The sequence below is a fragment of the Gymnoscopelus microlampas genome, assembly GCF_963454915.1.
Source record: "Gymnoscopelus microlampas genome assembly, chromosome: 16".
Lineage (NCBI taxonomy): Eukaryota > Metazoa > Chordata > Actinopteri > Myctophiformes > Myctophidae > Gymnoscopelus > Gymnoscopelus microlampas.
In genome coordinates this window covers 44,985,540-45,010,896 of record NC_139953.1, presented here as the reverse complement: position 1 = coordinate 45,010,896, position 25,357 = coordinate 44,985,540, and the positions used below count along the sequence as shown (strand labels likewise).

At 40.5% G+C, this 25,357-nt stretch overlaps 1 protein-coding gene across 1 annotated transcript; it reads right to left on the bottom strand.

Moving 5' to 3' along the window:
- Positions 1–5,864: 5,864 nt before the first annotated feature.
- Positions 5,865–16,421, bottom strand: LOC311063013 (uncharacterized protein; the record flags this gene model as incomplete). The annotated part of the gene is made up of 4 exons (XM_084082230.1): positions 5,865–5,998; positions 10,659–10,775; positions 13,506–13,593; positions 16,329–16,421. 4 exons carry the CDS (start codon positions 16,419–16,421, stop codon positions 5,865–5,867), a joined length of 432 nt encoding a protein of 143 aa, XP_083938356.1.
- Between the last annotated feature and the right edge of the window lie 8,936 nt (positions 16,422–25,357).

The following is a 25,357-nucleotide window of genomic DNA, read 5'->3' as shown; positions in this document are numbered from 1 at the left end:
CCTGTATGAGTCCTCATGTGTGTTTTTAGATGACTCTTTTGAGCAAAGCCTTGAGCACATACTGTACAAGAAAAGGGCTTTTCCCCTGTATGCATCCCCACGTGTGTTTTCAGATCACCCTTGCGAGCACAGCCTTTACCACATACTGTACAACTAAAGAGTTTTTCCCCCGTGTGAATCATTATGTGACTCTTCAGACTTCCCTTTGTACTAAATATTTTCCCACACTCTGTACAGCTAAAACTTTTCTTCCCTGTGAGACTCCTCATGGAGTGAGTTTGTTTCGATGATTTCAGGTCCCGGGACAGCTTGCGCTGTTCTCCCACATTTTGTGTCTCACGTGATTTCAGTGTGTTTAACGCTGACTGATCTCCTCTAGTCTCTTCCCACTCATCACTGTCTTCAGTGTCTGATTCAGAACAATGTGAAGAGAGGGGCTGGTCATCACTAATTGGTTGCGAGGTTCCACAGTCCTCTACATCAGCTTGTGTATCCATGTGTTCAGTTGAGGTGCTGGCTACAGGCTCTGTCTCTCTGTTTTCATCATCATCTACACTTTTCACTGCTAGTAATGTCAACGTTGACCCACCAGCCTCTTCTGGACTTTCAAGTAGCTCCTCCTGTTCTTCTTTAATCTGTGGAGGTTCTGGTTCCTCCTGGACCAGATTGGGGTTCCACTCCTCTTCAGGTGAAACCTCCTCTTTACACACAGGTACGTGCGGGAAGTCTAGGAAAAATATACAATGAGACTCTATAAAATGTTTGTATCTTGTACCTCCACTGCAGTAGCTCAGTGACCAGTTGTGGCTGGAACAAGTATCGACAAGATTACTCTTTTCCCATATCTTTCAAATGTTTAATTTGATGGTGCGCTGACTGCGCTATGTGATGAAAAATAGTGTGGCCGTTGTTTGTTTACATTGCAGCTCTCATAGAAGATGTGAGACAGGCTGAATGAGAGGCAGTCCCTAATATTTTTAAATACGTAAATGTTAGACCAGTGAGTCTTCCACAGCTGATTAGTTAATACTGAAGTAGAATTAACTGCAAAGCTTCAGTGAACCCATTAATACCTTTACAACGAACCATCGTCCGATCCATGGTACATTTAGATAGATGCAGTGGTCAATGCATTGATGTAGTCACATTGTTAATGTGATAACCGTCGCAATCATCTTTACACCATCAGTACCGGCCCACTTTCAAATAAAATAAATAAAGACAGAGTGCTTAAAACTTACTGAGATCCAGGTGGTCTTCAGGTTCCTGTTTAAGGAGGTCTTCAGGTTCCTGTTTAATAGAAACGGTCCTGGCTGGAGAACTGATCTTCACCTGCAGACTGGACTCCACGCACTTGTCTGGAATGAAGGAATACAATATGCACTTTAATAATAAGAGCTACGATATGCAAAAAAAGGAAACACAGCTGCTATAATAGAGCAGTGAGAATCATGTAGATCTCAGGATTCACATGGGAACAGTGTGGCTCCAATGATGATCTCTGACTTCATGTGACCAGAGGGATTAAGATTAAGAGACATATATTTATTTACATCAATTGGATTCCATAACTGTGTGTGTGTGTGTGTGTGTGTGTGTGTGTGTGTGTGTGTGTGTGTGTGTGTGTGTGTGTGTGTGTGTGTGTGTGTGTGTGTGTGTGTGTGTGTGTGTGTGTAACAGACATATCTGTAGTCTGTAGTTTGATGTTGTGTGTGTGTAACAGACATACCTGCAGTGTGTAGATCGATGTCCATATCCAAATCAATGTTCAGCAGTTCGTTTTGTTTCTCCAGCAGAGTTTCTAGTGTCTCTATCTCTCTCTGGAAGAAGTTGCACATGAACTCTGCAGCCGCACTGAGGCGCTCCAACACAAACACTCTGACAAGCTTCACACAACAAACATCAGCACCACGCTGCTGTTTGTCCAAAACACACAATATCTCCTCTCCCACCGACGTCATGTGTTCATTTATCTTCAGCCATACAGACTCCATTTGACACGTTTTTACCTCCTTTATGACACGGTTTTTACCTCCTTCATGAAAGTCTTTAACCGAGATCACAACACGCACTTACTACCGGGTCAACGTGTTTCAAACGTGCGCATTGAAGGATCCAGGCACTGTTGCCCTCTTAGTGTATTTCGCCCCCTGGTGGAAGAGGTGTGTAAGTGAAGAGCCTCCTGTAGCTGTGGAAAGACAGTCTGTCCTCCCTCACTGTGAGTCGTGTGTTTGATCTGAACTGAAGGTCAAGCTTTTATTGTCTCAGATGAGGCTGTTAAGGGGCGGAGCTTGACACACACGCACACACACACATTACTATACCTTATTGTTGTCTTATTTGCATTTTAAATGTGTCTTGCCGGCCCACTTGGCACAGCACAGATAATAATATATATACACACACTTAAGGTGTGTCATCGTATCCCCCAATTTACACGTATCTAGACTTGGTTGTCGTTGATCTACATGTGATTCTCAAACTCTAATTTGAAGGACCCCACATTAGATTTGCATTAGACCACATAACTCCATTTGACAAAATGTTTATCTCTAGAACCCAAGTCTAATGATGTTATTCTGAATGATTCAGTCCAGTATTGTCAGTCCATAATACATTTACTGTCTATGTACTGTAGGCATGGAGATCAAAGTGAAATTATGATCAAATTTAAAATAGTTCTCTTGTTGTATTTAATTGAATATATTGGAATGATGAAGATAACTATCAATAATTTAGCTGGGGATCCCCTGGAACCCTGCCAAGAACCCCTAGGTCCCCAAACCCTACATACCACTGATCTGGCAGATTAAGAACACTACTATGATATGAAAATCATGTTTAGAAAATGTGTTTAGATTAGGGAATAATCTTGAAGACTGTTAACAACACAGATCACAAATCATCACTTTATTTTATTCACACACCAGAGTAGACACACTTTTTTTATCATCTATCTAAACTAACCATTATATTGCACAAAATAATGTGATCACTTTGGAAATCAACCATTAACATCTTGAGGTTTGCTTTCTTTGGCGAAGACAAAACAGTCAGCATGTTGATGAAGACATTGAAACTTGTGTCTATGTAAATATCTCTGATGATCATCATCATCGTCTCTTTTGTTATGAGCCTTTCACGTTGAAATGGACCCTGACTGACTGCAGTTAACTGGAGGAGAGCTGGGAGGAGGTGGGAGGGGGAGTTTCTCCACACCAAGACAAAAGGAAGTGATACTGTTTATACTCCTACATCAACACACTGACTGAAATAGTTCTCTCGTTGTATTTATTTGAATATATTGGAATGATGAAGATTAACTATCAATCATTGACTGGGGACCCCATGGAACCCTGCCAAGGACCCCTAGAAACTCAACATAGTGAACATTGAAACGATCTACAAGCTCCCAACGCATCATTGTGCATTTTCCTCTTTAAAAAAACTCATTGCATTTAATGTCTATTATTTCTACAATTGCTACACATTTTTACAGTACCTGTGGATATCCTTGTCATTCTGGACATAAACAAGAAGTTGAATATTTGGATAATATAACACAGATAGAGGAACTGTAGTGGTGAAACCTTTATTAAACAAAACAAAAATATAATCATTTCCCCCAAGGGATATAAGGGGATCTGAGTCTATGAAAACACCTCTATAAAAGACACAAACTCTGTAGAATATAAACATGTAATCAAACTCCCTGGCATCTACCATATTATCTACAATGATATTGTAACAATCTAAACAACACACATGTCAACACACAGTGACAGCTACACAAACCCAGCAGCTTGTCAGCATTTACTGCACCATTATTTACTGCATATCAATGAACATAATAATTATTAGACGGATATCAATTAATATGAATCAGTTAAATCCTGACAAATGTGGGCAGACAAAGTGATGCTCATATTGTACCATGAGTAACTGAGGAAGTAAATTAGCTGGGAAATAATGCTATAAAGATAAATCGTGTTGAATAGAAAATAATACATGAGATAAAACAAAAATCAATCACAAGAAACTATTCATTTGTTATATTCAGTCACGTTGATATTGTCATATTATGTTATTCCTCTGCTTTAGTATCCTTGTCATTGTCATCTTGGATTAGAGTGAATAGGACTTTTCGCCTGTATGAGTAATCATGAGTGTTTTTAGATGACCTGTGCTAACTTTTACGACATAATGTCCAAGAAAAATACTTTTAGCCTGTATGAGTCGTCATGTGTATTTTCAGATTATTCTTTTGAACATAGCCTTTACCACAAATTTCACAAGGAAAGGGCTTTTCGCCTGTATGAATCTTCATGTGTGTTTTTAGATTATTCTTTTGAGCATAGCCTTTACCACACATTTCACAAGAAAAGGGCTTTTCGCCTGTATGAGCCCTCATGTGTGCTTTTAGATTACATGCTGCAGCAAAGCTTTTACCACAAACTGCACAAGAAAAGGTCTTTTCGCCTGTATGAGTCCTCATGTGTCTTTTTAGATCACCCTTTTGAGCACAGTCTTTACCACAAACTGTGCAACTAAAGGGCTTTTCGCCTGTATGAGTCCTCATGTGTGTTTTTAGATTACCTGCTCCAGCAAAGCTTTTACCACAAACTGCACAAGAAAAGGGCTTCTCGCCTGTATGAGTCCTCATGTGTGTTTTTAGCTCACCACTTTGACTACATCCTTTACCACATACTGTACAAGAAAATGGCTTTTCGCCTGTATGAGTCCTCATGTGTCCTTTTAGATCACCCTTTTGAGCACAGCCTTTACCACACACTGTGCAACTAAAGGCCTTTTCCCCTGTATGAGCCATCACGTGTGTTTTTAGATAACCTGCTCCAACAAAGCTTTTACCACAAACTGCACAAGAAAGGGTCTTCTTGCCTGTATGAGTCCTCATGTGTGTTTTTAGCTCACCACTTTGACTACATCCTTTACCACATACTGTACGAGAAAAGGGCTTTTTGCCTGTATGCGTCATCATGTGTATTTTTAAATTACTCTTGAGAGCACAGCCTTTACCACAAACTGTACACACAAAGGGCTTTTCCCCTGTGTGAGTCATTGTGTGACTATTCAGATGTGCCTTACGATTAAACATTTTGCCACATTCTGTACAACTAAAACTTTTCTTCCCTGTGTGACTCCTCATGGAGTGAGTTTGTTTCGATGATGTCAGGTCCTGCGACAGCTTGTGCTGTCCTCCCACATTTTTTGTCTTGTGTGATTTCAGTGTGTTTAAAGCTGGCTGATCCTCCCAGTCATCACTGTCTTCAGTGTCTGATTCAGAACAGTGTGAAGAGAGGAGCTGGTCATCACTAGTTGGTTGTGATGTTCCACAGTTCTCTACATCAGCTTGTGTTTTCATGTGTTCAGTTGAGGTGCTGGCTACAGGCTCTGTCTCTCTGTTTTCATCATCATCTTCACTTTTCACTGCTAGTAATGTCAACGTTGACCCACCAGCCTCTTCTGGTCTTTCAAGTAGCCCCTCCTGTTTCTCTTTAATCTGTGGAGGTTGTGGTTCCTCCTGACAACCTGAATGAGAGGCGGTCCCTATTATTTTTAAAGTAATTACTTGTAACTGTTAGATCAGTGAGTCTTCTGCAGCTGATTAGTTAATACTGAAGTAGAATTAACTAGAACGCTTCAGTGAACCCATTAATACTTTTACAACGAACCATCGTCCGATCCATGGTACATTTAGATAGATGCAGGGGTCAATGCATTGATTTAGTCACATTGTTAATGCTTAAATCGATAACCGTCATAATCATCTTTACACCCTCAGTACTGGCCCACTTTCACCAATAACATAAATAAAGACAGAGTGCTTAAAACTTACTGAGATCCTAGTGGTCTTCAGGTTCCTGTTTAAGGTGGTCTTCAGGTTCTTTTTTAAGGTGGTCTTCAGGTTCCTGTTTAATAGAAACGGTCCTGGCTGGAGAACTGATCTTCACCTGCAGACTGGACTCCACACACTGGTCTGGAATGAAGGAATACAATACGCACTTTAATAATAAGGACTTTTTGACATGAATAAGGACTTTAATAATAGGGACTATGATGTGGCATGAAGATATTTATAATATAAAACTTTAGAAGTAGGTGTAATAATATTGTTGCTGTGAGGTGGAAACCTATTAAGTCCAAACTGTTACCAATGCGAAAACAAATGCTTTCATCATGTCACGCATGATCAACAATAAAGTTTGAGTGCATGCACTGCACATAGAAAGTTAGCACACAGAAAACCACCCAATGTGTCTGTGTTGTGCACAACACAGCACCGTGCACCTGTGTGTTTGTGTGTGTGTGTCTGGTCACACTGGTTCAGCGCAGAGGCAGGCAAAACTCCTTTCTTCCTTAAAGTTTCCCCCTATAACCGTCACTTGAAAGTTACATTTTATTTATGACCACAGCAAAAGTTTTAACATTATCCGTCTGTAACGTAGAGGAAGCTCAGCTAATCAGCTCTGCTTCTCTCTATCTGTCGAACTAGCACAGCTGTTCTTCCTTCAACATGCAATTGAGTAGTGTAGCTCCGCCCCAGCCGATCTGCAAGACCACAACACTTGCCTGATGCAACGCAGTGTGGGCTTGTAGGTCAACTGTGTTCTCTGCGCAGCACCGTTGAACATCGAAATAAAAAACAGGCACTAGTAGGCAGGAACGCACAGAGTAGACATATGCGTGCGATAAAAAGTTGTTGCCTAATAGTTCTCCCCTCTTATCAAAAAACCTGAAAATGAACAGAAATTAAAGCCATAACCCTCACTATTTTGTTAGGCCTGTTATTAGAGCAATTGTATGTGTGCACGTGTGTGTTTATTATTGTACTACTATACATTATTGTATATAATTATATATAATATGAAATATTCAAATGTATTTGTATATTAAAAATCACACCCAGTGTGAAGAGAGTGGTGCCTTTGAAGGTGTAACTGGTTGCATCCGCAACAATCAGAAACAATATGTTGTCACGTGACACGTGACAACATATTGTCACGTGTCACGTGAAGCTTGAACATACGGACGGACATACGGACAGACGGACATACGGACGGACGGACATACGGACACACGGACAAAGTCAAATGTAGGAGTGGTTGGCACCACTCAAAAACTAGAAAAAGTGCTCCTCGGAGCACTGCCAGACCCCTAGTGGTTGAAATCTGAATGGCCGGACTTCGCATGACGTGTGTGCAGAGGAAAGGAGGGACAGACCGACCGACCGACCGACCGACCGACAAAGTCTCCTGTAGGCCGAAAATAAAGCATTGAAATTCGAATGGGATTATAGAGAACTGGCAGCCCTAGTGTACGCTTTGCTGCTTGCTCTCCCCTGTGCTTACATTCTTCTGCTGATATCCATGTTTTCTTTTTCTTTGAGAAACTAGAAATGTGTCTCTCTCTGTAAGGAGTTAATGTCTCTCGGGTCACTCTGGAACTGCCCTCAACCAATGCTCATCGAGCCCTTATATACATGTCGGCTGCGGTCCTAATGTCACTACGATGATGTCAGATAGTGTCAGACTACTCCATATATGGAGCGGGCTGATCGACTCATCATACATAACAGGATGTTCCCGACCATTTCAGCAGAGGATTATCAAAAACTGCTTCAAATGATTGCAGTGCTGGAAAAGGAATTACACCGATTAAGAGTGAATGTGGAAGTGAATCAACAATATGGGATACCACAGACTCAGAGCAACGGACAAGACTGTGCCAACAAACAGCCACCTAGCACTAACGTGGCTTCCGAGAAACCGGAGAACCGTGCACAGGACAATGTCTTCTCCTGGAACACTCTTGGTGCAGAGCCAAATGAAATGAAAGTACGAATAACTGGCAGAACTCGGAACCCTGAGATTACAGATATGACCGGCTGGCCTGCGCTACCACCCCGGCATACAGCGTCTTCTACCCCCCTTCAACAGTGGCTAAAGGGAAAACTACAAACAAACCTCCCCAAAACTCGAGTGTGCAGCTGGGAAACAGATTAACTCGACTGCTCCAGGACACTGGATGTCCGTTTAATGACAGAGACAACATCTCATCTTCACCCAGCAGGGTAAGAACCAAGAGTAATTCAGAAAGTAGCTGTGGCAACAAGATTACTCTTTGCCCACATCTTCCAAATGTTTTATTTGATGGTGCGCTGACTGCAGCCTGTGCTGAAAATAGTGGCCGTTGTTTGTTTACATTGCAGCTCTTATAAAAGATGTGAGACAAGCTGAATGAATGATTGTCGGCCGCCGATTAAAAAAGCCGGTTTTAGGTCAAACCGGCTGGATCGGTGCTCGGTCGGTCACTGTCATAAATTCCGATTTTATGTCGGTCAAATTGATACGGCATGGGCACTGTGCAGCAACAGCATGATGATCAAATCGTGCGAGTCGACTCGGTAAACATTAGCAAGAAGTGACAGCCTACAGATGGTGCTGATTTTACCTTTGAAATATAAGGATACATATATCGAATATATATATAATATGGGATATATTATATATTCCATAATGCAGCGCGCAGTTATAGCCTCAATGCCGTGGCTGTCGGTCGGTCCATCACTGAGAGTTTAAAGGCAGTAAGTGCGTCAACAGGCTGCTCAGACGGTCCATGCAGTTGAAGTTACTTTCAGTGACAGACAACAGCATTGTAAAAGCTAATGCAGGCTACAGAAAAAAAAACTATAAACATCCCTTTTATTTTTGCCAGTTCCAAAGAAAAATCACCCCCTGTCTCTCTTTGCCTACGCTATTGAAAAGACGGTATGGGTGGTGTGTGTGTGTGTGTGTGTGTGCACGCGCATGCGTGTGCACTTCTCCCAGTAGAGTAGACAGTATGCTGCTCCTTCCCACGGGGTTGCTTTTTGTTCCAAATAAATTACTAGGGGCCATCTGAAAAGTCCTTAATGCTGTAAGCAGCTTCCAACAACAACTCAAAAAGACGTTGTAATCATCATCCATCCACAGTGCACCGCTGGTTTAATTCATGTGCCTACAGACGTCTTGTCATCTATCCAGCTGTAGCCTATTAAAGCTCGTTAAGACTCGTCCGAAAGTTTAACAAAATCCACTGAGCAACAGACCAGAGAGTAGTGTAACATAAGTCCCAGATGACATGATGAAATTCATAACCTATAAATAGCACCACGCACTTAAAAAAAGTGCGTGGTCTGAAGTGAGCTTCCATCACTGTGATCCTTAAATAACACCGATCACTTCACACTGGGTGTGATTTTTAATTTCAACTTATTTTTCCCCCTCTACACCTATATACGTCTTTGCCAAAAGCTTGTAGAACTGCTATTTTTGGCTTAAGTCCTCCTCAAAAATGGGATGCTAGTGGTTAATGTAAAAAATCACACCCAGTGTGAAGTGGGCGGTGTGTGGTCATCACAACATGACTCACTTAAAAAAAAGGATAAATTACTTTTTTTTAAGTCCATACTGCTATCACATTACAGGTAGTGGTGATGACACTAGCTGTAATGTGATTGGCTGACTTTGCAAAAGTATAGATTTGCATTGACTGTGGAAGGGTTAGGGTTGTAGACTGCGTTGTAGACTATTGGCCAATCACGGTGCAGCATTGGTCAGTGTCCAAAAATCACTTATAGGGGGCGGTTACACCGCCCCAAAAAATATCATATCACACAAAGATTTGGCGGCCCCCCTGTAGTAACTCTGAGGACCCCCTAGGGGTCCCGGACCTCCTGTTGAAGACCCCATGATTAGTGACATAAGGTCAATTTCTCACCTTGAAAACAATTAAATGCAGACATACATGCGTGTCTGAATGGGAAAACCTTATTTATTTATTTTTGCTTTTAGTCAAAATAAGAAAATAATTTTGCATTAACATAAGATTTTTTGTTAAAAAGGATTACCATTTTCAAAAAAAATCATTTTAATAACTGATCTCAATATGGACCCATAATTTGCCATAATCATGCAACTCTATAACAGTGACAGCCATGACAGCAATGGTACAAATAAAACAAATTAAATAGACTACAGTAGTATTATTTTACAAATTCTTCTTCTTTTTGTAATCACTTTAGGCCTTTCGTTGTATAGTTACGGCATCAATATTATAGCCATATCATGATATTAGACTGGATATCGTCTGTGATTGTGGATAATGTATTATTATGATATGGCATAAGTGTTATTTTTCTGGTTTAATCTTATTGGTACTCTATATTGGCAAATACGCAAAATTAAGTACTTGTACTCGGCCTGAAAAATTCTAGTTAGTTGTTTAGTTCTTAGATAGAAAATCGGTATCGGCAGGTCAGACTTTTGAGAAACCGGTAATCGGTATCGGCCAAGGATTTTTCAATCGGTGCATCTCTACTGAATGAGGTGAATGAGAGGCGGACCCTATTATTTTTTTAAGTAATTACTTGTAAATGTTAGATCAGTGAGTCTTCTGCAGCTGATTAGTTAATACTGAAGTAGAATTAACTGCAAAGCTTCAGTGGACCCTTTATTACTTTTACAATGAACCATCGTCTGATCCATGGTACATTTAGATAGATGCAAGGGTCAATGCATTGATGTAGTCACATTGTTAATGCTTAAATCAATAACCGTCATAATCATCTTTACACCCTCAGAGTGCTTACAACTTACTGAGATCCAGGTGGTCTTCAGGTTCCTGTTCAAGGTGTTCTTCAAGTTCCTGTTTAATAGAAACAGTCCTGGCTGGAGAACTGATCTTCACCTGCAGACTGGACTCCACACACTGGTCTGGAATGAAGGAATACAATACGCACTTTAATAATAAGGACTTTGTGGCATGAATAAAGAATTTCATAATAAGGACTTTGATGTGACATGAATAAGGACTAGACAATATAGAGACTATAGATATTTATGATATTAAACTTTATAAAGTAGGTAAAATAATATTGTTGCTGTGAGGTGGAAACATATTATGTCCAAACTGTTACTTTTCAGATGTCAAATTCAATAATAGTAGATTAAAAGCTTGTAGATCTGCTATTTTTGCTACTTTTGTGTGACACTGTAGTATTAGCTGTAGTTTACAACCCTCGTAGACGTATTTACGATTCTGACGTCTTGAATCTACGAGAGTTGTAGGGTGCACGTCCCATGCAGGGGAGCACTTTCTGCACTTTACCCCGCGACACTCCAAACATGTTCAAATTGAAAATAAAAGGTGCTTACCGCAAAGCCCCAAATGTTAACGACCTTCGCGGGGTAGTAGTGATCCCCGTCGAGGTATATCTTTCAATAAAGAAGTCTTTTAATCCAGCTTGTGTCGGAATCTTCACTGTTCTTCTTTTGTTTTAAATGAGTTTGAACTGCGCATGAGCGATTTGGCGGTCGGGAGGTGTATTGCGAACTGCTTCTTCTTTTGTTTAAAATGAGTTTGAACTGCGCATTAGCGATTTGGCGGTCGGGAGGTGTATTGATACATTGTGTTTTCAATGCGCAATACACCTCCCGACCGCCAAATCGCTAATGCGCAGTTCAAACTCATTTAAAACAAAAGAAGAACAGTGAAGATTCCGACACAAGCTGGATTAAAAGACTTCTTTATTGAAAGATATACCTCGACGGGGATCACTACTACCCCGCGAAGGTCGTTAACATTTGGGGCTTTGCGGTAAGCACCTTTTATTTTCAATTTGAACATGTTTGGAGTGTCGCGGGGTAAAGTGCAGAAAGTGCTCCCCTGCATGGGACGTGCACCCTACAACTCTCGTAGATTCAAGACGTCAGAATCGTAAATACGTCTACGAGGGTTGTAAACTACAGCTAGTAGTATGATGAATTAGGGCATTCATTTGATTTATTCATTCATTTTGAGATACAAGGTTTCTGCCCGACACCAACGATATGCACCGACACCAACGATATGCAAAAAAGGAAACACAGTTGCTGTAATCAATCAATCAATCAAACTTTATTTATACAGCACATTTTTACACAACGTCAGTTGAACCAAAGTGCTGCACAGGTAAAAGCAAAAACAAAAACAAAAAACGAAGAAAAGGAAAACAATACAACAAATCAGCAAAAAGGACATTTTATGATTAGATATGGTTAAAGGCCAGAGAGAAAAGATGGGTTTTAAGTAAGGTTTTAAATATCTGGATGGACTGAGCAGATCTGATGTGGAGGGGGAGATTGTAATAGAACAGTGAGAATCATGTAGATCTCAGGATTCATATGGGAACGGTGTGGCTCCAATGATGATCTCTGACTTCATGTGACCACATGGATTAAGATTCTCCATTGTGGAGACATATTTACACCATTGGATTCCATAACTCTGTGTGTGTGTGTGTGTGTGTGTGTGTGTGTGTGTGTGTGTGTGTGTGTGTGTGTGTGTGTGTGTGTGTGTGTGTGTGTGTGTGTGTGTGTGTGTGTGTGTGTACTGTGTAACAGACATACCTGTAGTGTGTAATTTGATGTTGTGTGTGTAACAGACATATCTGCAGTGTAGTTTGATGTTGTGTGTGTAACAGACATACTAGCCCTAGAATGTCTGTGATCTATCTTACATACATTTCATGTATTCCAAATACACAGTCACAGATCCCTCTGGACGACGCGCTGTGTAGTCACGATCTGCACGCCCGTAAAAGTGCTCTAAACTCCGTCTGTACTCACCCAATAATTAATTCCTAAGACTTGGATTCAGATATTTGTCCTCTAGTTTCATATCCATTTGAAAGTTCTGCCAGAAAACGTGTGTTTAGTAAAATATCTCCACTTTTCCTCGAGCTGCACACGGACGACTTTATGTACGGGCGAGGGGACTGGAATGAGTGCAGGACTGTATATATCTAAACTTTCTTTAGGACGCACAAATGTTTGGGCACACAATTGGCAGGTGATGTGATTCATTACCCCGCACCAATCACAACGTACCTGTCAAATTGTGTGCCCCATTCGGTTGTGCTTCCCTGTGTCAATTTGTGATGACGTTTGTGACAGTGGTGTGTTCTACCGTCAGATGCTGTATACGCCGTACACAGTCCAGATTATTTTGGGAAGAAGCGTATACAGTCTAATAACCATTTCATCCATTGAAAACTCGAGAGCGTATACCCACGGCCACGCGCATCGTATCGTAGCGTATACCCTCCGAAAAAACCTAGAACACAACACTGGTTTGTGGTGATCAGAGGAAGTTTTGATAAATTCGGTCCTTCACTTAAGTCTGGCCCAGAAAGTCGTCCGTGTGCAGCTCGTGGAAAAGTGGAGATATTTCACTAAACACACGTTTTCTGGCAGAACTTTCAAATGGATATGAAACTAGAGGACAATATCTGACTCAAAGTCTTAGAAATGAATTATTGGGTGAGTACAGACGGAGTTTAGAGCACTTTTACGGCCGTGCAGATTGTGACTACACAACGCGTCGTCCAGAGGGATCTATGACTGTGTATTTGGAATACATGAAATGTATGTAAGATTACAGACATTCTAGGGCTACAGACATACCTGCAGTGTGTAGATCGATGTCCATATCAAAATCAATGTCCAGCAGTTTGTTTTCTTTCTCCAGCAGAGTTAGTGTCTCTATCTCTCTCTGGAAGAGGTTGCACATGAACTCTGCAGCCGCACTGAGGCGCTCCAACACAAACACTCTGACAAGCTTCACACAACAAACATCAGCACCACGCTGCTGTTTGTCCAAAACACACAATATCTCCTCTCCCACCGACGTCATGTGTTCATTTATCATCAGCCGTACAGACTCCATTTGACACGTTTTTACCTCCTTTAAGACACGTTTTTCAACGCGACCATAGAGTTATGAGTTATAATTATAGAGTTATTATATATCGTGCTGCGTTATGAGTTATGACCATCGAGCTACGGTCTATGGTTATGACACGCCCCCTGGTGGAAGAGGTGTGTAAGTGAAGATAGAGCCTCCTGTAGCTATGGAAAGACCGTCTGTCCTCCCTCACTGTGAGTTGTGTGTTTGATCTGAACTGAAGGTCAAGCTTTTATTGTCTCTGATGAGGCTGCTATAAGGGGGCATAGCTACACACACACACACACACACACACACACACACACACACACACACACACACACACACACACACACACACACACACACACACACACACACACACACACACACACACACACACACACACACACACACATATACCTTATTGTTACACATCAGAGTATCTAGACTTGGTTGTTGTTGATCTACATATGATTCTCAAACTCTCTAATTTCAAGGACCCCACATTAGATTTGCATTAGACCACATAACTCCATTTGACAAGATGTTTATCTCTGGAACCCAAATCTAAGGATAGTTTGTTATTAGGAATGATTCAGTCCAAATAATACCTTTACCGTCTATGTGCTGTAGGCAGTGGTGAGCTGTGGATTTTTGAACTAAGGGTACTGTATTTTATGACGTCACGCGCGCGCACGTGCGCGCACATAGCCACTCAGCTCAGTGCTAGTTGAAATACTGTATTCAACATGTGATTATTAATGTAATCATATGTATTATTATTATTTTGTTGTATTGTTGCATTGTTAATTTGTTGTTTTTATTTTTGTTTCAAATTAATTATTTTATTTTCCTTTTAATTTTATATAAAAGCCCTTTACATAGACTCACCCACACATAAGTAGGCCTACTTAAAATAATCAGACAACTTGTCTTTGTCTTGTCTCAGAGAACTGGGTCCTCTGCTAAGCGATCCCCTTCACACCTTGCAGTGCAGAGATGTTGTCTGTCATTGTGAGAGGAATGTAAACACATTCAATTCAAGTCCGTGTCTTTTCTCGAGTAGCCTAATGTTATGCAAAGCAGCCAGGTAGACGCTATTGAGAACGGCTCGCCACTGACGGCGCGAACCTTGAGAGGCTATTGTTTTTAAACTTTAAGGCGTTAAAGACCGCCGCTGACGGTGCGTGCACACGCGCCCCCAGCTCCCACAGTGTCAGAACTAAGGGTACGCCGTACCCCCCCGTACCCCCTACAGCTCATGGAGATGGAGATATGGAGATCACAGTGAAATTATTTAATCAAATAAAAAAGATATCTTATTGTATTTATTTGAATATATTGGAATGATGATGATTAACTATCAATCATTTAACTGGGGACCCCCTGGAACCCTGCCAAGGACCCCTAGGTCCCCAAACCCATAGAGATCCACTGACCTGGCAGATTAAGAACTAGAGACACCATGATTGATATACTGATATCTGTTTGGTGCATCTCTGTTTTAGATAATATTAGTTTATAACAGGTTACAGTATGCGTCACATAGTGAACTATTAAGGTCTCCTTCTAGAGGGACGATGTGTCTTTCAATGTTTTCCTGTTTTTTTGCCAAGTCGTGTCAGAAGAAAATAAGAAAATCTTGTTCAGATCCTGGATTAATCATTAACGTCATAGTTCGCAAATGAATGATGAGTTGAGCTTTGTACTGTGTCATGCACCCCCCTCTGTGTCTGTCTGTCTGTATGTCTGTCTGTCTGTCTGTCTGTCTGTCTGTATGGACATATATAGTCGGTCACTTGCACAACAAGAATTGTTTATACTTTATGACTTCAAATGACAATTTGCATGTGTATGAATATTTTATGCAAGTGTAACTTTCAATGGATTTTATGAGTGCTCAAATCCAATCTACAAGCTCTCAAATTTTGCAACCTAGTGTGTGTACCTTCATATACTGTAGATGTCCTTGCCTTCTTTTATACATTAGCTTGTAAGTTGGCTGAATGGTCAAGGCTCCAAGAATTGACGAAGTCCAAGAATGTAGCTTTTTATTTTATTTACCTCCAAACACTGATAAAAACTGTCCTGTGCAGAATTTCTACAGTGCCTGAGTCAAAAAAAGAATACTTGAATAATGAATAAGACTGGCCAAAAATATTGAGGGTTTAAGTGGTTAAACATGAATCCAACATCCAACAACAGAAAATATAATGTGTAAACAAACAAACAAAATATAAATGTACACAACGCTGATGACAGTCTATGAAGCTATCTATGAAAAAGTTTAATCTGCAACACAATGTTATACAATATGTAGTGGCCGTAGTGGCCTGGACCCCAGTACTACGGCATGAGACAACAGGGCTTGCGCTTGAAAATGTCTAGAATTTAATAGTAGTTCAAACATTAAGTTAAATCTCTCTCAAATGAGATATAGAAGCTTTTTGGTGACTCATTTTGTTTCAGGTGTTGTTGAGTTGTTGAGGGTGTGAATTGTCCACTTGCCCACCCCAGTCATCTTTTCTAAAGCAATGGACGATTAATCACCGCGGCTCTAACAGAAATGTGCATGCCGTTTGTGATGCCCCAACAGTGGACATGTTTGGAGGAGTTGTTGGGGGAAGGTGACTTGCTGCCCGAGTGCCCGTCCATCTATTGTTTTTTGTTCGGTCCGTCTTTCAGCAGTGGGGCTAGGGAGAAAGCCTGCATGAGTGATTGGGGGAGTGTATTTGGGGAGGATATTTACCTGTTTCCTAGGCTGTGTGGGCATCACTTCCCGTCGATTTGATCCAATGAAATCCAATGAAACTGGTCAGATAACCAATGATATCCAATGGAATCAACAGGAAGTGATGCCCACACAGCATAGGAAACAGATTAATAGGGAGTGTATGAGGACATAGTGTCAGAGTTCAGTGGGTGAATGTATATCTGTGGAGCTTCAGCAGACACAGGAACAGACAGCAGGATGAAGATGGTACTGTGGCTGAGTGTGGCCTCTCTGCTCCTGACCATGGAGCTGCATTGTAAGTATAGATCTAATAATCCACCACCTCCTGATACCATGTGAGACTGGCTGATCTCACAACGATGACATGTTTTAGATTGACACAAGCCCTGAGTGGTGACGTGTGACCAGGGATTATCAGCTCGGGACAGGGGCTGCTTTCTGCTCATGAGTTTTGTCTGTTTTATAATATTATATTATAATATATTATAACTATAATGTAATATAATATGACAGGTTATTTGTAACATAGTGAACTGTTAAGGTCTCTTATTGTTACTTTGCACGCACATGGGGCTGCATTCTGCTCATGGGTTCTGTCTGTGTTAGATAATGTCAGTTTATAACAGGTTACAGTATGTGTCACATAGTGAACTATTAAGGTCTCCTTCTAGAGGGACGATGTGTCTTTAAATGTTTTCCTGTTTTTTTGCCAAGTCGTGTCAGAAGACAATCAGAAAATCTTGTTCAGATCCTGGATTAATCATTAACGTCAAAGTTCGCAAATGAATGATGAGTTGAGCTTTGTACTGTGTCCTGATGCACCCCCTTCTGTGTGTGTGTGTGTGTGTGTGTGTGTGTGTGTGTGTGTGTGTGTGTGTGTGTGAGTGTGTGTGTGTGTGTGTGTGTGTGTGTGTGTGTGTGTGTGTGTGTGTGTGTGTGTGTGTGTGTGTGTGTGTGTGTGTGTGTGTGTGTGTGTGTGTCTCTGTCTGTCTGTCTGTCTGTCTGTCTGTATGGAAATAGTCGGTCACTTGCACAAGAAGAATTGTTTATACTTCATAACTTCAAATGACAATTTGCATGTTTACGAATATTTTATGCAAGCGAAAATTTCTATGGATTTTATGAGTGCTCAAATCCAATCTACAAGCTCTCAAACGGGAGGGGGGGGGGACAGCGAGTCATCAAGGTGTCATTCTGCTGCTCTCTGGTGGTCGATCCTCGCAGTCAATGTGTTAAACTCATTTATTTTATATTTTTTCTCTTCAGCTATCCAGGGTAAACCAACACACCACATAACAGGTAAACATAGATGAACAAACAACTAAAACGTATAGATTGCAGCCTAAAAGGTTTTGTTCAAATCAAAGTAATATTACTTTTATTCTATTTTCTCTGTGCTACAGAGTCTGATCATTTCAGGTTGGTGGGAAGAACCAGTCACTGTGCTGGTATTCTGGAGATGAACCACCAGGGGGAGTGGAGGCCACTGGATGGTAAATCTTTCTACAACTTGAAGTCATCGTCTGTAGTGTGTAGACAGCTGGACTGTGGCTCCGCTCTTTCAACAAGAAGGAGTCGTCGGTTGGTGTCTGGACCTGTATGGTTTATTGCACCTTCCTGTGTTGGATCTGAGTCTTCATTGAAGGACTGTGGAAAAACACAGTTTCTCAGGTCTGACGATTCCGCCTACAAAATGAAGGTGACCTGTTCAGGTAACAAACAATAACTTCAATAATGACAGTAATCTATAAAGTCTCTTATTTCTATCTATCTATCTATCTAGTTTTATCCCGGCTTACAGTCAGACTGAATTAAATACATGCATTTCCTTATGGAAATGCATGTACAAGCTCACAAGGTGCAGTGATTGTACTTGCTGTGAGCTTATACATCTGGTATTTTAGCTATTTAGCTAAAATGTCTCCCCACCTCTATTATCTCTCTCTCTCTCTCTCTCTCTCTCTCTCTCTCTCTCTCTCTCTCTCTCTCTCTCTCTCTCTCTCTCTCTCTCTCTCTCTCTCTCTCTCTCTCTCTCTCTCCAGAGTCTGTGAGGTTGGTGAATGGCACTGGTTTATGTTCAGGCAGAGTGGAGGTGAAGTCTAATCAGTCGTGGGTCTCAGTGTGTGAAGGTGACTTTGACCAGCAGGATGCACAGGTGGTCTGTAGGGAGCTTGGCTGTGGGGCTCCTGCAGTCCTCCAGGGGGCGCTCTATGGGGAGGTGAATCCTCCAATGTGGACCAAAGAGTTCCAGTGTGAAGGCAACGAGTCTGTTCTCCTGGACTGTGAAACCTCAGACTCAACGAGAGACACATGCTCACCTGACAAGACTGTTCAACTCACCTGCTCAGGTAAAAGACAAGCTGCACTTTAGATCATGGGTCTTCAACGTTTTTCAGGCCAAGGACCCCTTAGCTGAGAGAGAGACGATGAAGCAGGGACCCCCCATTACATGTTTTTTTAAAATTGCATTGCAGATTCAAACATTTTCATAGATTTTTTTCAACGGGAGGTATTGTGAGCTTGTAGATCGTCTATTTTTGGCTAAAGTTTGCCTCAGAATAGGGATGCTAGGGTTCAAGTGATTATTGGAAAAACAAAAAATCACACAAAGATTTGGCGGCCCCCCTGTAGTAACTCTGAGGACCCCATAGGGGTCCCGGACCCACTGTTGAAGACCCCTTCTGTAGATTTAAATTTAATCAAAGTAACTTTTTACTGTTTATGCTCTGGTCTTCTGTGCAGAGCCAGGTGCTGTCAGGTTGGTGGGAGGAACCAGTCGCTGTACTGGTACCCTGGAGATGAAACACCACAGAGAGTGGCGCCCACTGGATCCTGATAACATAAACCTGAGGTCAGCGTCTGTAGTGTGTAGACAGCTGGGCTGTGGCTCTGCTGCTTTAAAAAAAAAGTATACTAGCCAGCCACGTGAACCTGTATGGTTGATTAGACCATCCTGTGTTGGATTTGAATCTTCACTGAGGGAGTGTGGAAAAATGCGGCCTGGTAGTTCTTCGGAAAGACTAAAGGTGACCTGTTCAGGTAACAAACAATAACTTCAATAATGACAGTAATATATATAGTCTCTTATTTCATCTATCATCTATCTATCTATCTATCTATCTATCTATCTATCTATCTGTGTATATTCATCTTTCCACGTACACATATGCGTGTGCTTGATGATGATCAAGGTTCAAGGTTCAACTTTATTGTCAACAATACCATTTACAAGTAAAAGGCACGTGAAATTCATTGTGCGCTAAAAAACCAACACAGCAGCTACAGTCTCAGTAATCCACATTTAGACTCAATGTCAAGTTATGTTATAACTAAGCTGCTTAATAAAAACATGTATAAGATCGAACTGCCTAAGTGCAAAAAGCTCATGTGCAAACTGCATGTCATATATCTAATACATTAGCCACAGACATATGGCCATATAGTCCGGGCCATGTAGTGTTCAGTGTGTGTTCAGAAGTCTTATGGTGGCCAAGAAGAAAGTGCTCCATAGTCTTTGTGTGTGGCTAGCAAGGCTGAGATACCGCTTGCCTGGCCGCGGCCGCAGTGCTGGCCTGAACAGGCTGTGGCTGGGATGGTGGATGGTGATGATGATGATTTCAGCCAATCACCTCTCTTGTAACAGGTGTTTAAGCCAAACATCACCCTCTTCCCCTCCCTAAACGGGGTTTCCGAGGGCCAGCAGCAGGGGCTGCAGGTGTTGGAGGGTACCAACTTCACCGTCAGCTGCTCCGTCCAGCCACAGTACAGAGGAGGGTCCTTCCACCTCACCTTCACTGGATCCAACACAACACACACCCACACCCAGCCAGCTGTCAATCACTCTGCCCACTTCCTGTTTCCTGAAGCAGACCACAACCACCAAGGAAACTACACGTGTATTTATCACATCACTGTTTCCAAGCATAGATTCTCCTCTAGGAGCAAGTTCCTCTCTCTCTCACTGTCACAGGTGACATGAACTAAACCTTTCAAGTCACAACATGAAACAAAGTCAAACGGGCAAACATGAATGAGTTACATGAATTCAGCAACTTTAGGGGAATTATATTGAAGACCACAAGGGGAGATAAATGCAATTTCGCATAGAAAGGAGGTGTCATGCACTGCCGCCGTTGATGCCATGTGTTATTGTGTTATTTGTATGCTCTGTTGATGAATTGAATACATAGGACCACAATGGAAACAAGATAGCCTTTTAGCCTTTATGTCTGACTGTACCACGTGCCGTTACATTTTTGACTAATAAAGTATCCAATCAATCAATCAATCAATCAATCAATCAATTGAGAGCGGAGCTTTTACTGAGAGTCCTTGTATGATTTCTCTGTGATACTCTTATCCCAACATATCTCACAGCCTCTAATTTGACATGTAATATAATCTTTTTTTGTTTTTTTTACTGTCAATTAGTCCCGTCATTAGTTCACCATTCATGAACAGAAACAATTCAAATACAGGAAATGGAGCGTCTCCCCTTAGCTCGAGTCAATTTTAGAATAATAAAAATAAATGTTTAAATGATTAAAAATACTTATCTAATAGAACCTAAACCGACTTGTGCATCGTAAGTAATTATTATAGTGAAGAATTAACATAACACAATGTTAGCCTCGCGTGGCCAGACAATATCACACGACAATCTGCCGAGGGCTAAAGTGCATGCAATTTTGCAAAGGCAGATTCGTCTGGAACCAGGCTAACACAATGTCAAAGTAACCAGAAAAAAAGAAGAAGAAAAAAAATAAAGATTTCGCGTGTGCACAAGCCTCAAGCCAGATTTCCGCCCCTGTTAAAAGGTCACCACTGTAAATCATTCCTTAGATTGCAAAAAAAAGATTTCTGTAAATTGCACTTTTATATAAAACAATGATGTAATTGTGTACATGGATGTGGGGGTTGCTGTTCTCTTTAGGGAAACGTGTGGTGGAAAGTAAACAAAGTACATTTACTTAATTACAATTTCAAGGAACTTTTACTTGAGTATTTCCATTTCTTGATACTTGATATCATTGTTGTCGGGCAGAAATCTCTTATCTCCATATTTATACTTTTTGTGTTTTTTCTTAAATTAACGCCCTACAGCGTCACACAAAAGCATCAAAAGTTGCAGATTCGCGCCGCATTTCGAGCTTGACGATCTGCTGCTTTTGCAATTTTTTAATTAGTATCCTACTTCACTACATCTCAGATGAAGAGGCTTGAACGTTTTTACTCCAGGGCAATTATTTGAAAACTTTAATAACAGTTTACTTTGTAGATTTTAGATCATATTCGCAAAACCTACATTAACCAAAATTAGTCATCTTTCATATTTCAGCTATTCAAAGAATAGTGGAATTACAAACTCCCAAAACATTGCATTGCGATGCGTTAGGTAGGAGCTTGCAGAGCTGCTATTTTTGAAGAACATTTTGAGAACATTTGAAAACAAATTCTGAATAATGAGCACAAAACTCCTGCATAATGAGCACTTTTTATGAGTATACTTTTCCTACTTTAGCCTAAGTATATTTTTATGCTAATACTTTTGTACTTTGACTCAACAAAGTATTCTTACAATGTGGTAATGCTACCTACTTGAGTAACAATCTGAGTAGGCCTTTGTGTACTTCTTACACCATTGAACATAATATATGAACACTGGCGCTACACCTCTCAGAATGTGTGGACAGACCGCCCTCTAGTGGTAAACATGTGTCAGCACTGCTGCCTATTGTATCCTAACTGGTTGGACACCAGAAGTAAACATAACAGTACATTTTCCATGTACTGTTATGTACTGTCATGTACTGTTCTCATGTCTTACTAAATAAAGTACATCAATCAACTGAGCCTGAGTTCACTTGGACCGCTGTATTTCAGTCTACACCAAATCTCTTTGCAGAAAATAGCAGATCTACAAGCTCACAGCGTGACACGTTTTGAGCTTGTAGATCGGCTATCTTTGTGCCCCCCCCCCCCCCCCCCAAAAAAAATATGCTGGGGTTCAAGTGGTTAAATCATGATCATATTGACAACAGCATATTTACACGTATTCTTTGATAAAGTTGAGTTCAAGCTAATAAATCCTATAGTTACAACTAGTAAGGCTAAATTGCTGTCAAGGACCGTTTTATTTCATTTGTTGACTAATAGTTCATGATATTTACTCTGATCTTTCACAACGTAAGCCACTCTGGATAAGAGCTTCTGATAAATGCCCAAATTGTAAATACAAGCAACATTCAGTATTCTACACAGGCATAGGACATATTCTATTATTTCATTACTAGATGAATGAACCACTTGAACCCTATTTCAAGAACAGTGAAAATAGCTAATATACAAGCTCACAATGCGTCACATTTTGAATTGTATGTATTTTGGAATATAGTAATGTGAACAACGCTTAGGGGGCTAGATTGTACAAATTATATTTAACCAGGGCACTTAGGCCCAGAACAGAATACCAGGGTATTCCACCCTAAGATTCTCACTCAGAGAATACCACACAATTCACAGTTCAGAATACCCAACACTGCAAGAAAAGAGGCATTAATGGGCATTTTTGGGCATTTACAGTTGCTCAGTAAACCCGCAGTTTGCTGGTGTTTTTGTACGTAATTGGAAATTTACAGTTGAAAATGTTTACTGTGAAATTCGTCTATATACTTTGGAAATCAGTGATTTACCGTTCCTCTGCCAGACAAAGACCCAGCAGGAGGCTGGCCATTTCCTTTGACATCCACATTCAGTCTTTGTTTAAAGAGGGGGTCTCTCTCTCCCTCTCCCTCTCTCCATTGCCAAAGCAAAAATGGAACAAAACAAAACTATAATCTTATTTTTTTTTGTTAAGGGCTTGAAAAAGGGCTTAATTTGTTCATCTTTTTTTATATATAATCTAGGTGAATAATAATATTTCCCATATCTGTTCACCGGATAGGTCTTAATTGTGTGTGTGTGTGTGTGTGTGTGTGTGTGTGTGTGTGTGTGTGTGTGTGTGTGTGTGTGTGTGTGTGTGTGTGTGTGTGTGTGTGTGTGTGTGTGTGTGTATCAGAATCAGGTTTATTGTCACATCACAGGTTTACAAGGTAAAAAAGTGGGTGAAATTCGTTTTTGTACATCACTCCCATCGCAACGTTAGATTCCGTAGAAAGAAGAGTGGGGAGAGAGAAGAAGAAGAGAGGTAGGGGGCAAGTGGGATGGAGATCAACAAGAGAACAATAGAAGGCCAAAAACAAGTTATCTACATATTTACAAAGTACCTGAGATAAGAGACAAACTAAGGTGCCTGAGCATAAAGGTGCTTAGAGAGAAAAAAGAGCGCAATAATAAAAAAAACAAAAAATGTTTGTGCGTTATACACGGGGATTAAGGTGCAGAGGGTCAGTGTGTGTGTGTGTGTGTGTGTGTGTGTGTGTGTGTGTGTGTGTGTGTGTGTGTGTGTGTGTGTGTGTGTGTGTGTGTGTGTGTGTGAGAGAAATGGCAGATCTACAAGCTATTACCCTTAAAACATTATAGCATTATGTCATGGAACATTTCTCATATATTTCAGTTGATTGAAGGGGTTAACTTTTCATTTACCTATAACAGGAATCAGGAATCACTCACAGACTGTGTGACACTGGTCATGGCTGAACCCTCTGTATAAATTGGATGTTTATTGTTTCTAGAATGTGGGAGGAATCGAGGATTGATCTGTTTTAATTGTGAAATGTAAAATGTTGTGTTGTTTTTAAGGAAAGGTGCCTGGAGCATTTTTTTCATGTAAAAAACGTCTCTCTCTATCTCTCTCTCTCTCTCTCTCTCTCTCTCTCTCTCTCTCTCTCTCTCTCTACAAATGAGCTTAATCGGCATTAAAACACAGGTTTGGCAGGTTTACGTTACAAAAATGGAACAAAACAATATATACTTTTTTCAATATCTTTGTTAATCTATGTTTTTTAAATAATCTAAAAAGTAATTTAACTCATCTAAATCTTAACTATGGTCTTTTGACAAAAATCACATTGCAATGCTTTGTATAATGTAGGGCTTAATTTGTTAATCTATGTTTTTTTTTATGTATACTCTAATCTAAATCTAAGTACCTTAACTAAAGTTTTTAATTAATGACATTGTAGTAAAAAGTGCAATAGTTGCCTCTGAGATGTAGAGTATAACAACATTTCCCATTCCAGACAGCTTTGACCAAAGTTGCTAATTATCATGTGAATGCTGCAGTGTCTCTCCACAGCACAGCCATTCACAACCAATGACTTTCCTTCTCAGTTTGGCCAATCAGGTTATCTAATTTTTTAAATCTTAACTGCCATCCACTGCAGCCAGATGAAAATCAGTTGACTTGACTGACTGGCTGACTGACTCAACATACTTGAATTAAGGTAAGCTTCAAGCCTACATGACGTATTTATAAATTGTTAGTAGGATACATTATATTGTATTGCACTAGTATCACAAGAGCATAATATTATATGCCATGGATTACTGTAGCAGGAAACCTGGAACACTTTATGTCGTAATTGTGAAATTTGTTTGTTTTTGCAAACTAACTGAATTTGCATTTATCAATTACATGTCTGCAGAGTTGTCAGAAAGAAATAATCCTCTGTTACATTAAGTTTACAGTTTCCCCTTTGTTATCTTTGAGTTAATACATACAAGGAGAGAAGGCCTTTATGCTTTTATAGTCCAACTAACTTTGTGAATCTTTCTGTTTGCAGGAGGCGGTGAGACGTCTACACAACTCTGAAAACAATGCCATGAGACTTGATCCAAAAGAAAGGTACGTTTTTTTTTTTGTTGTATCACTGTGTAATTTACCCCAGCTAAGTAATAACAATACATAACATTTATA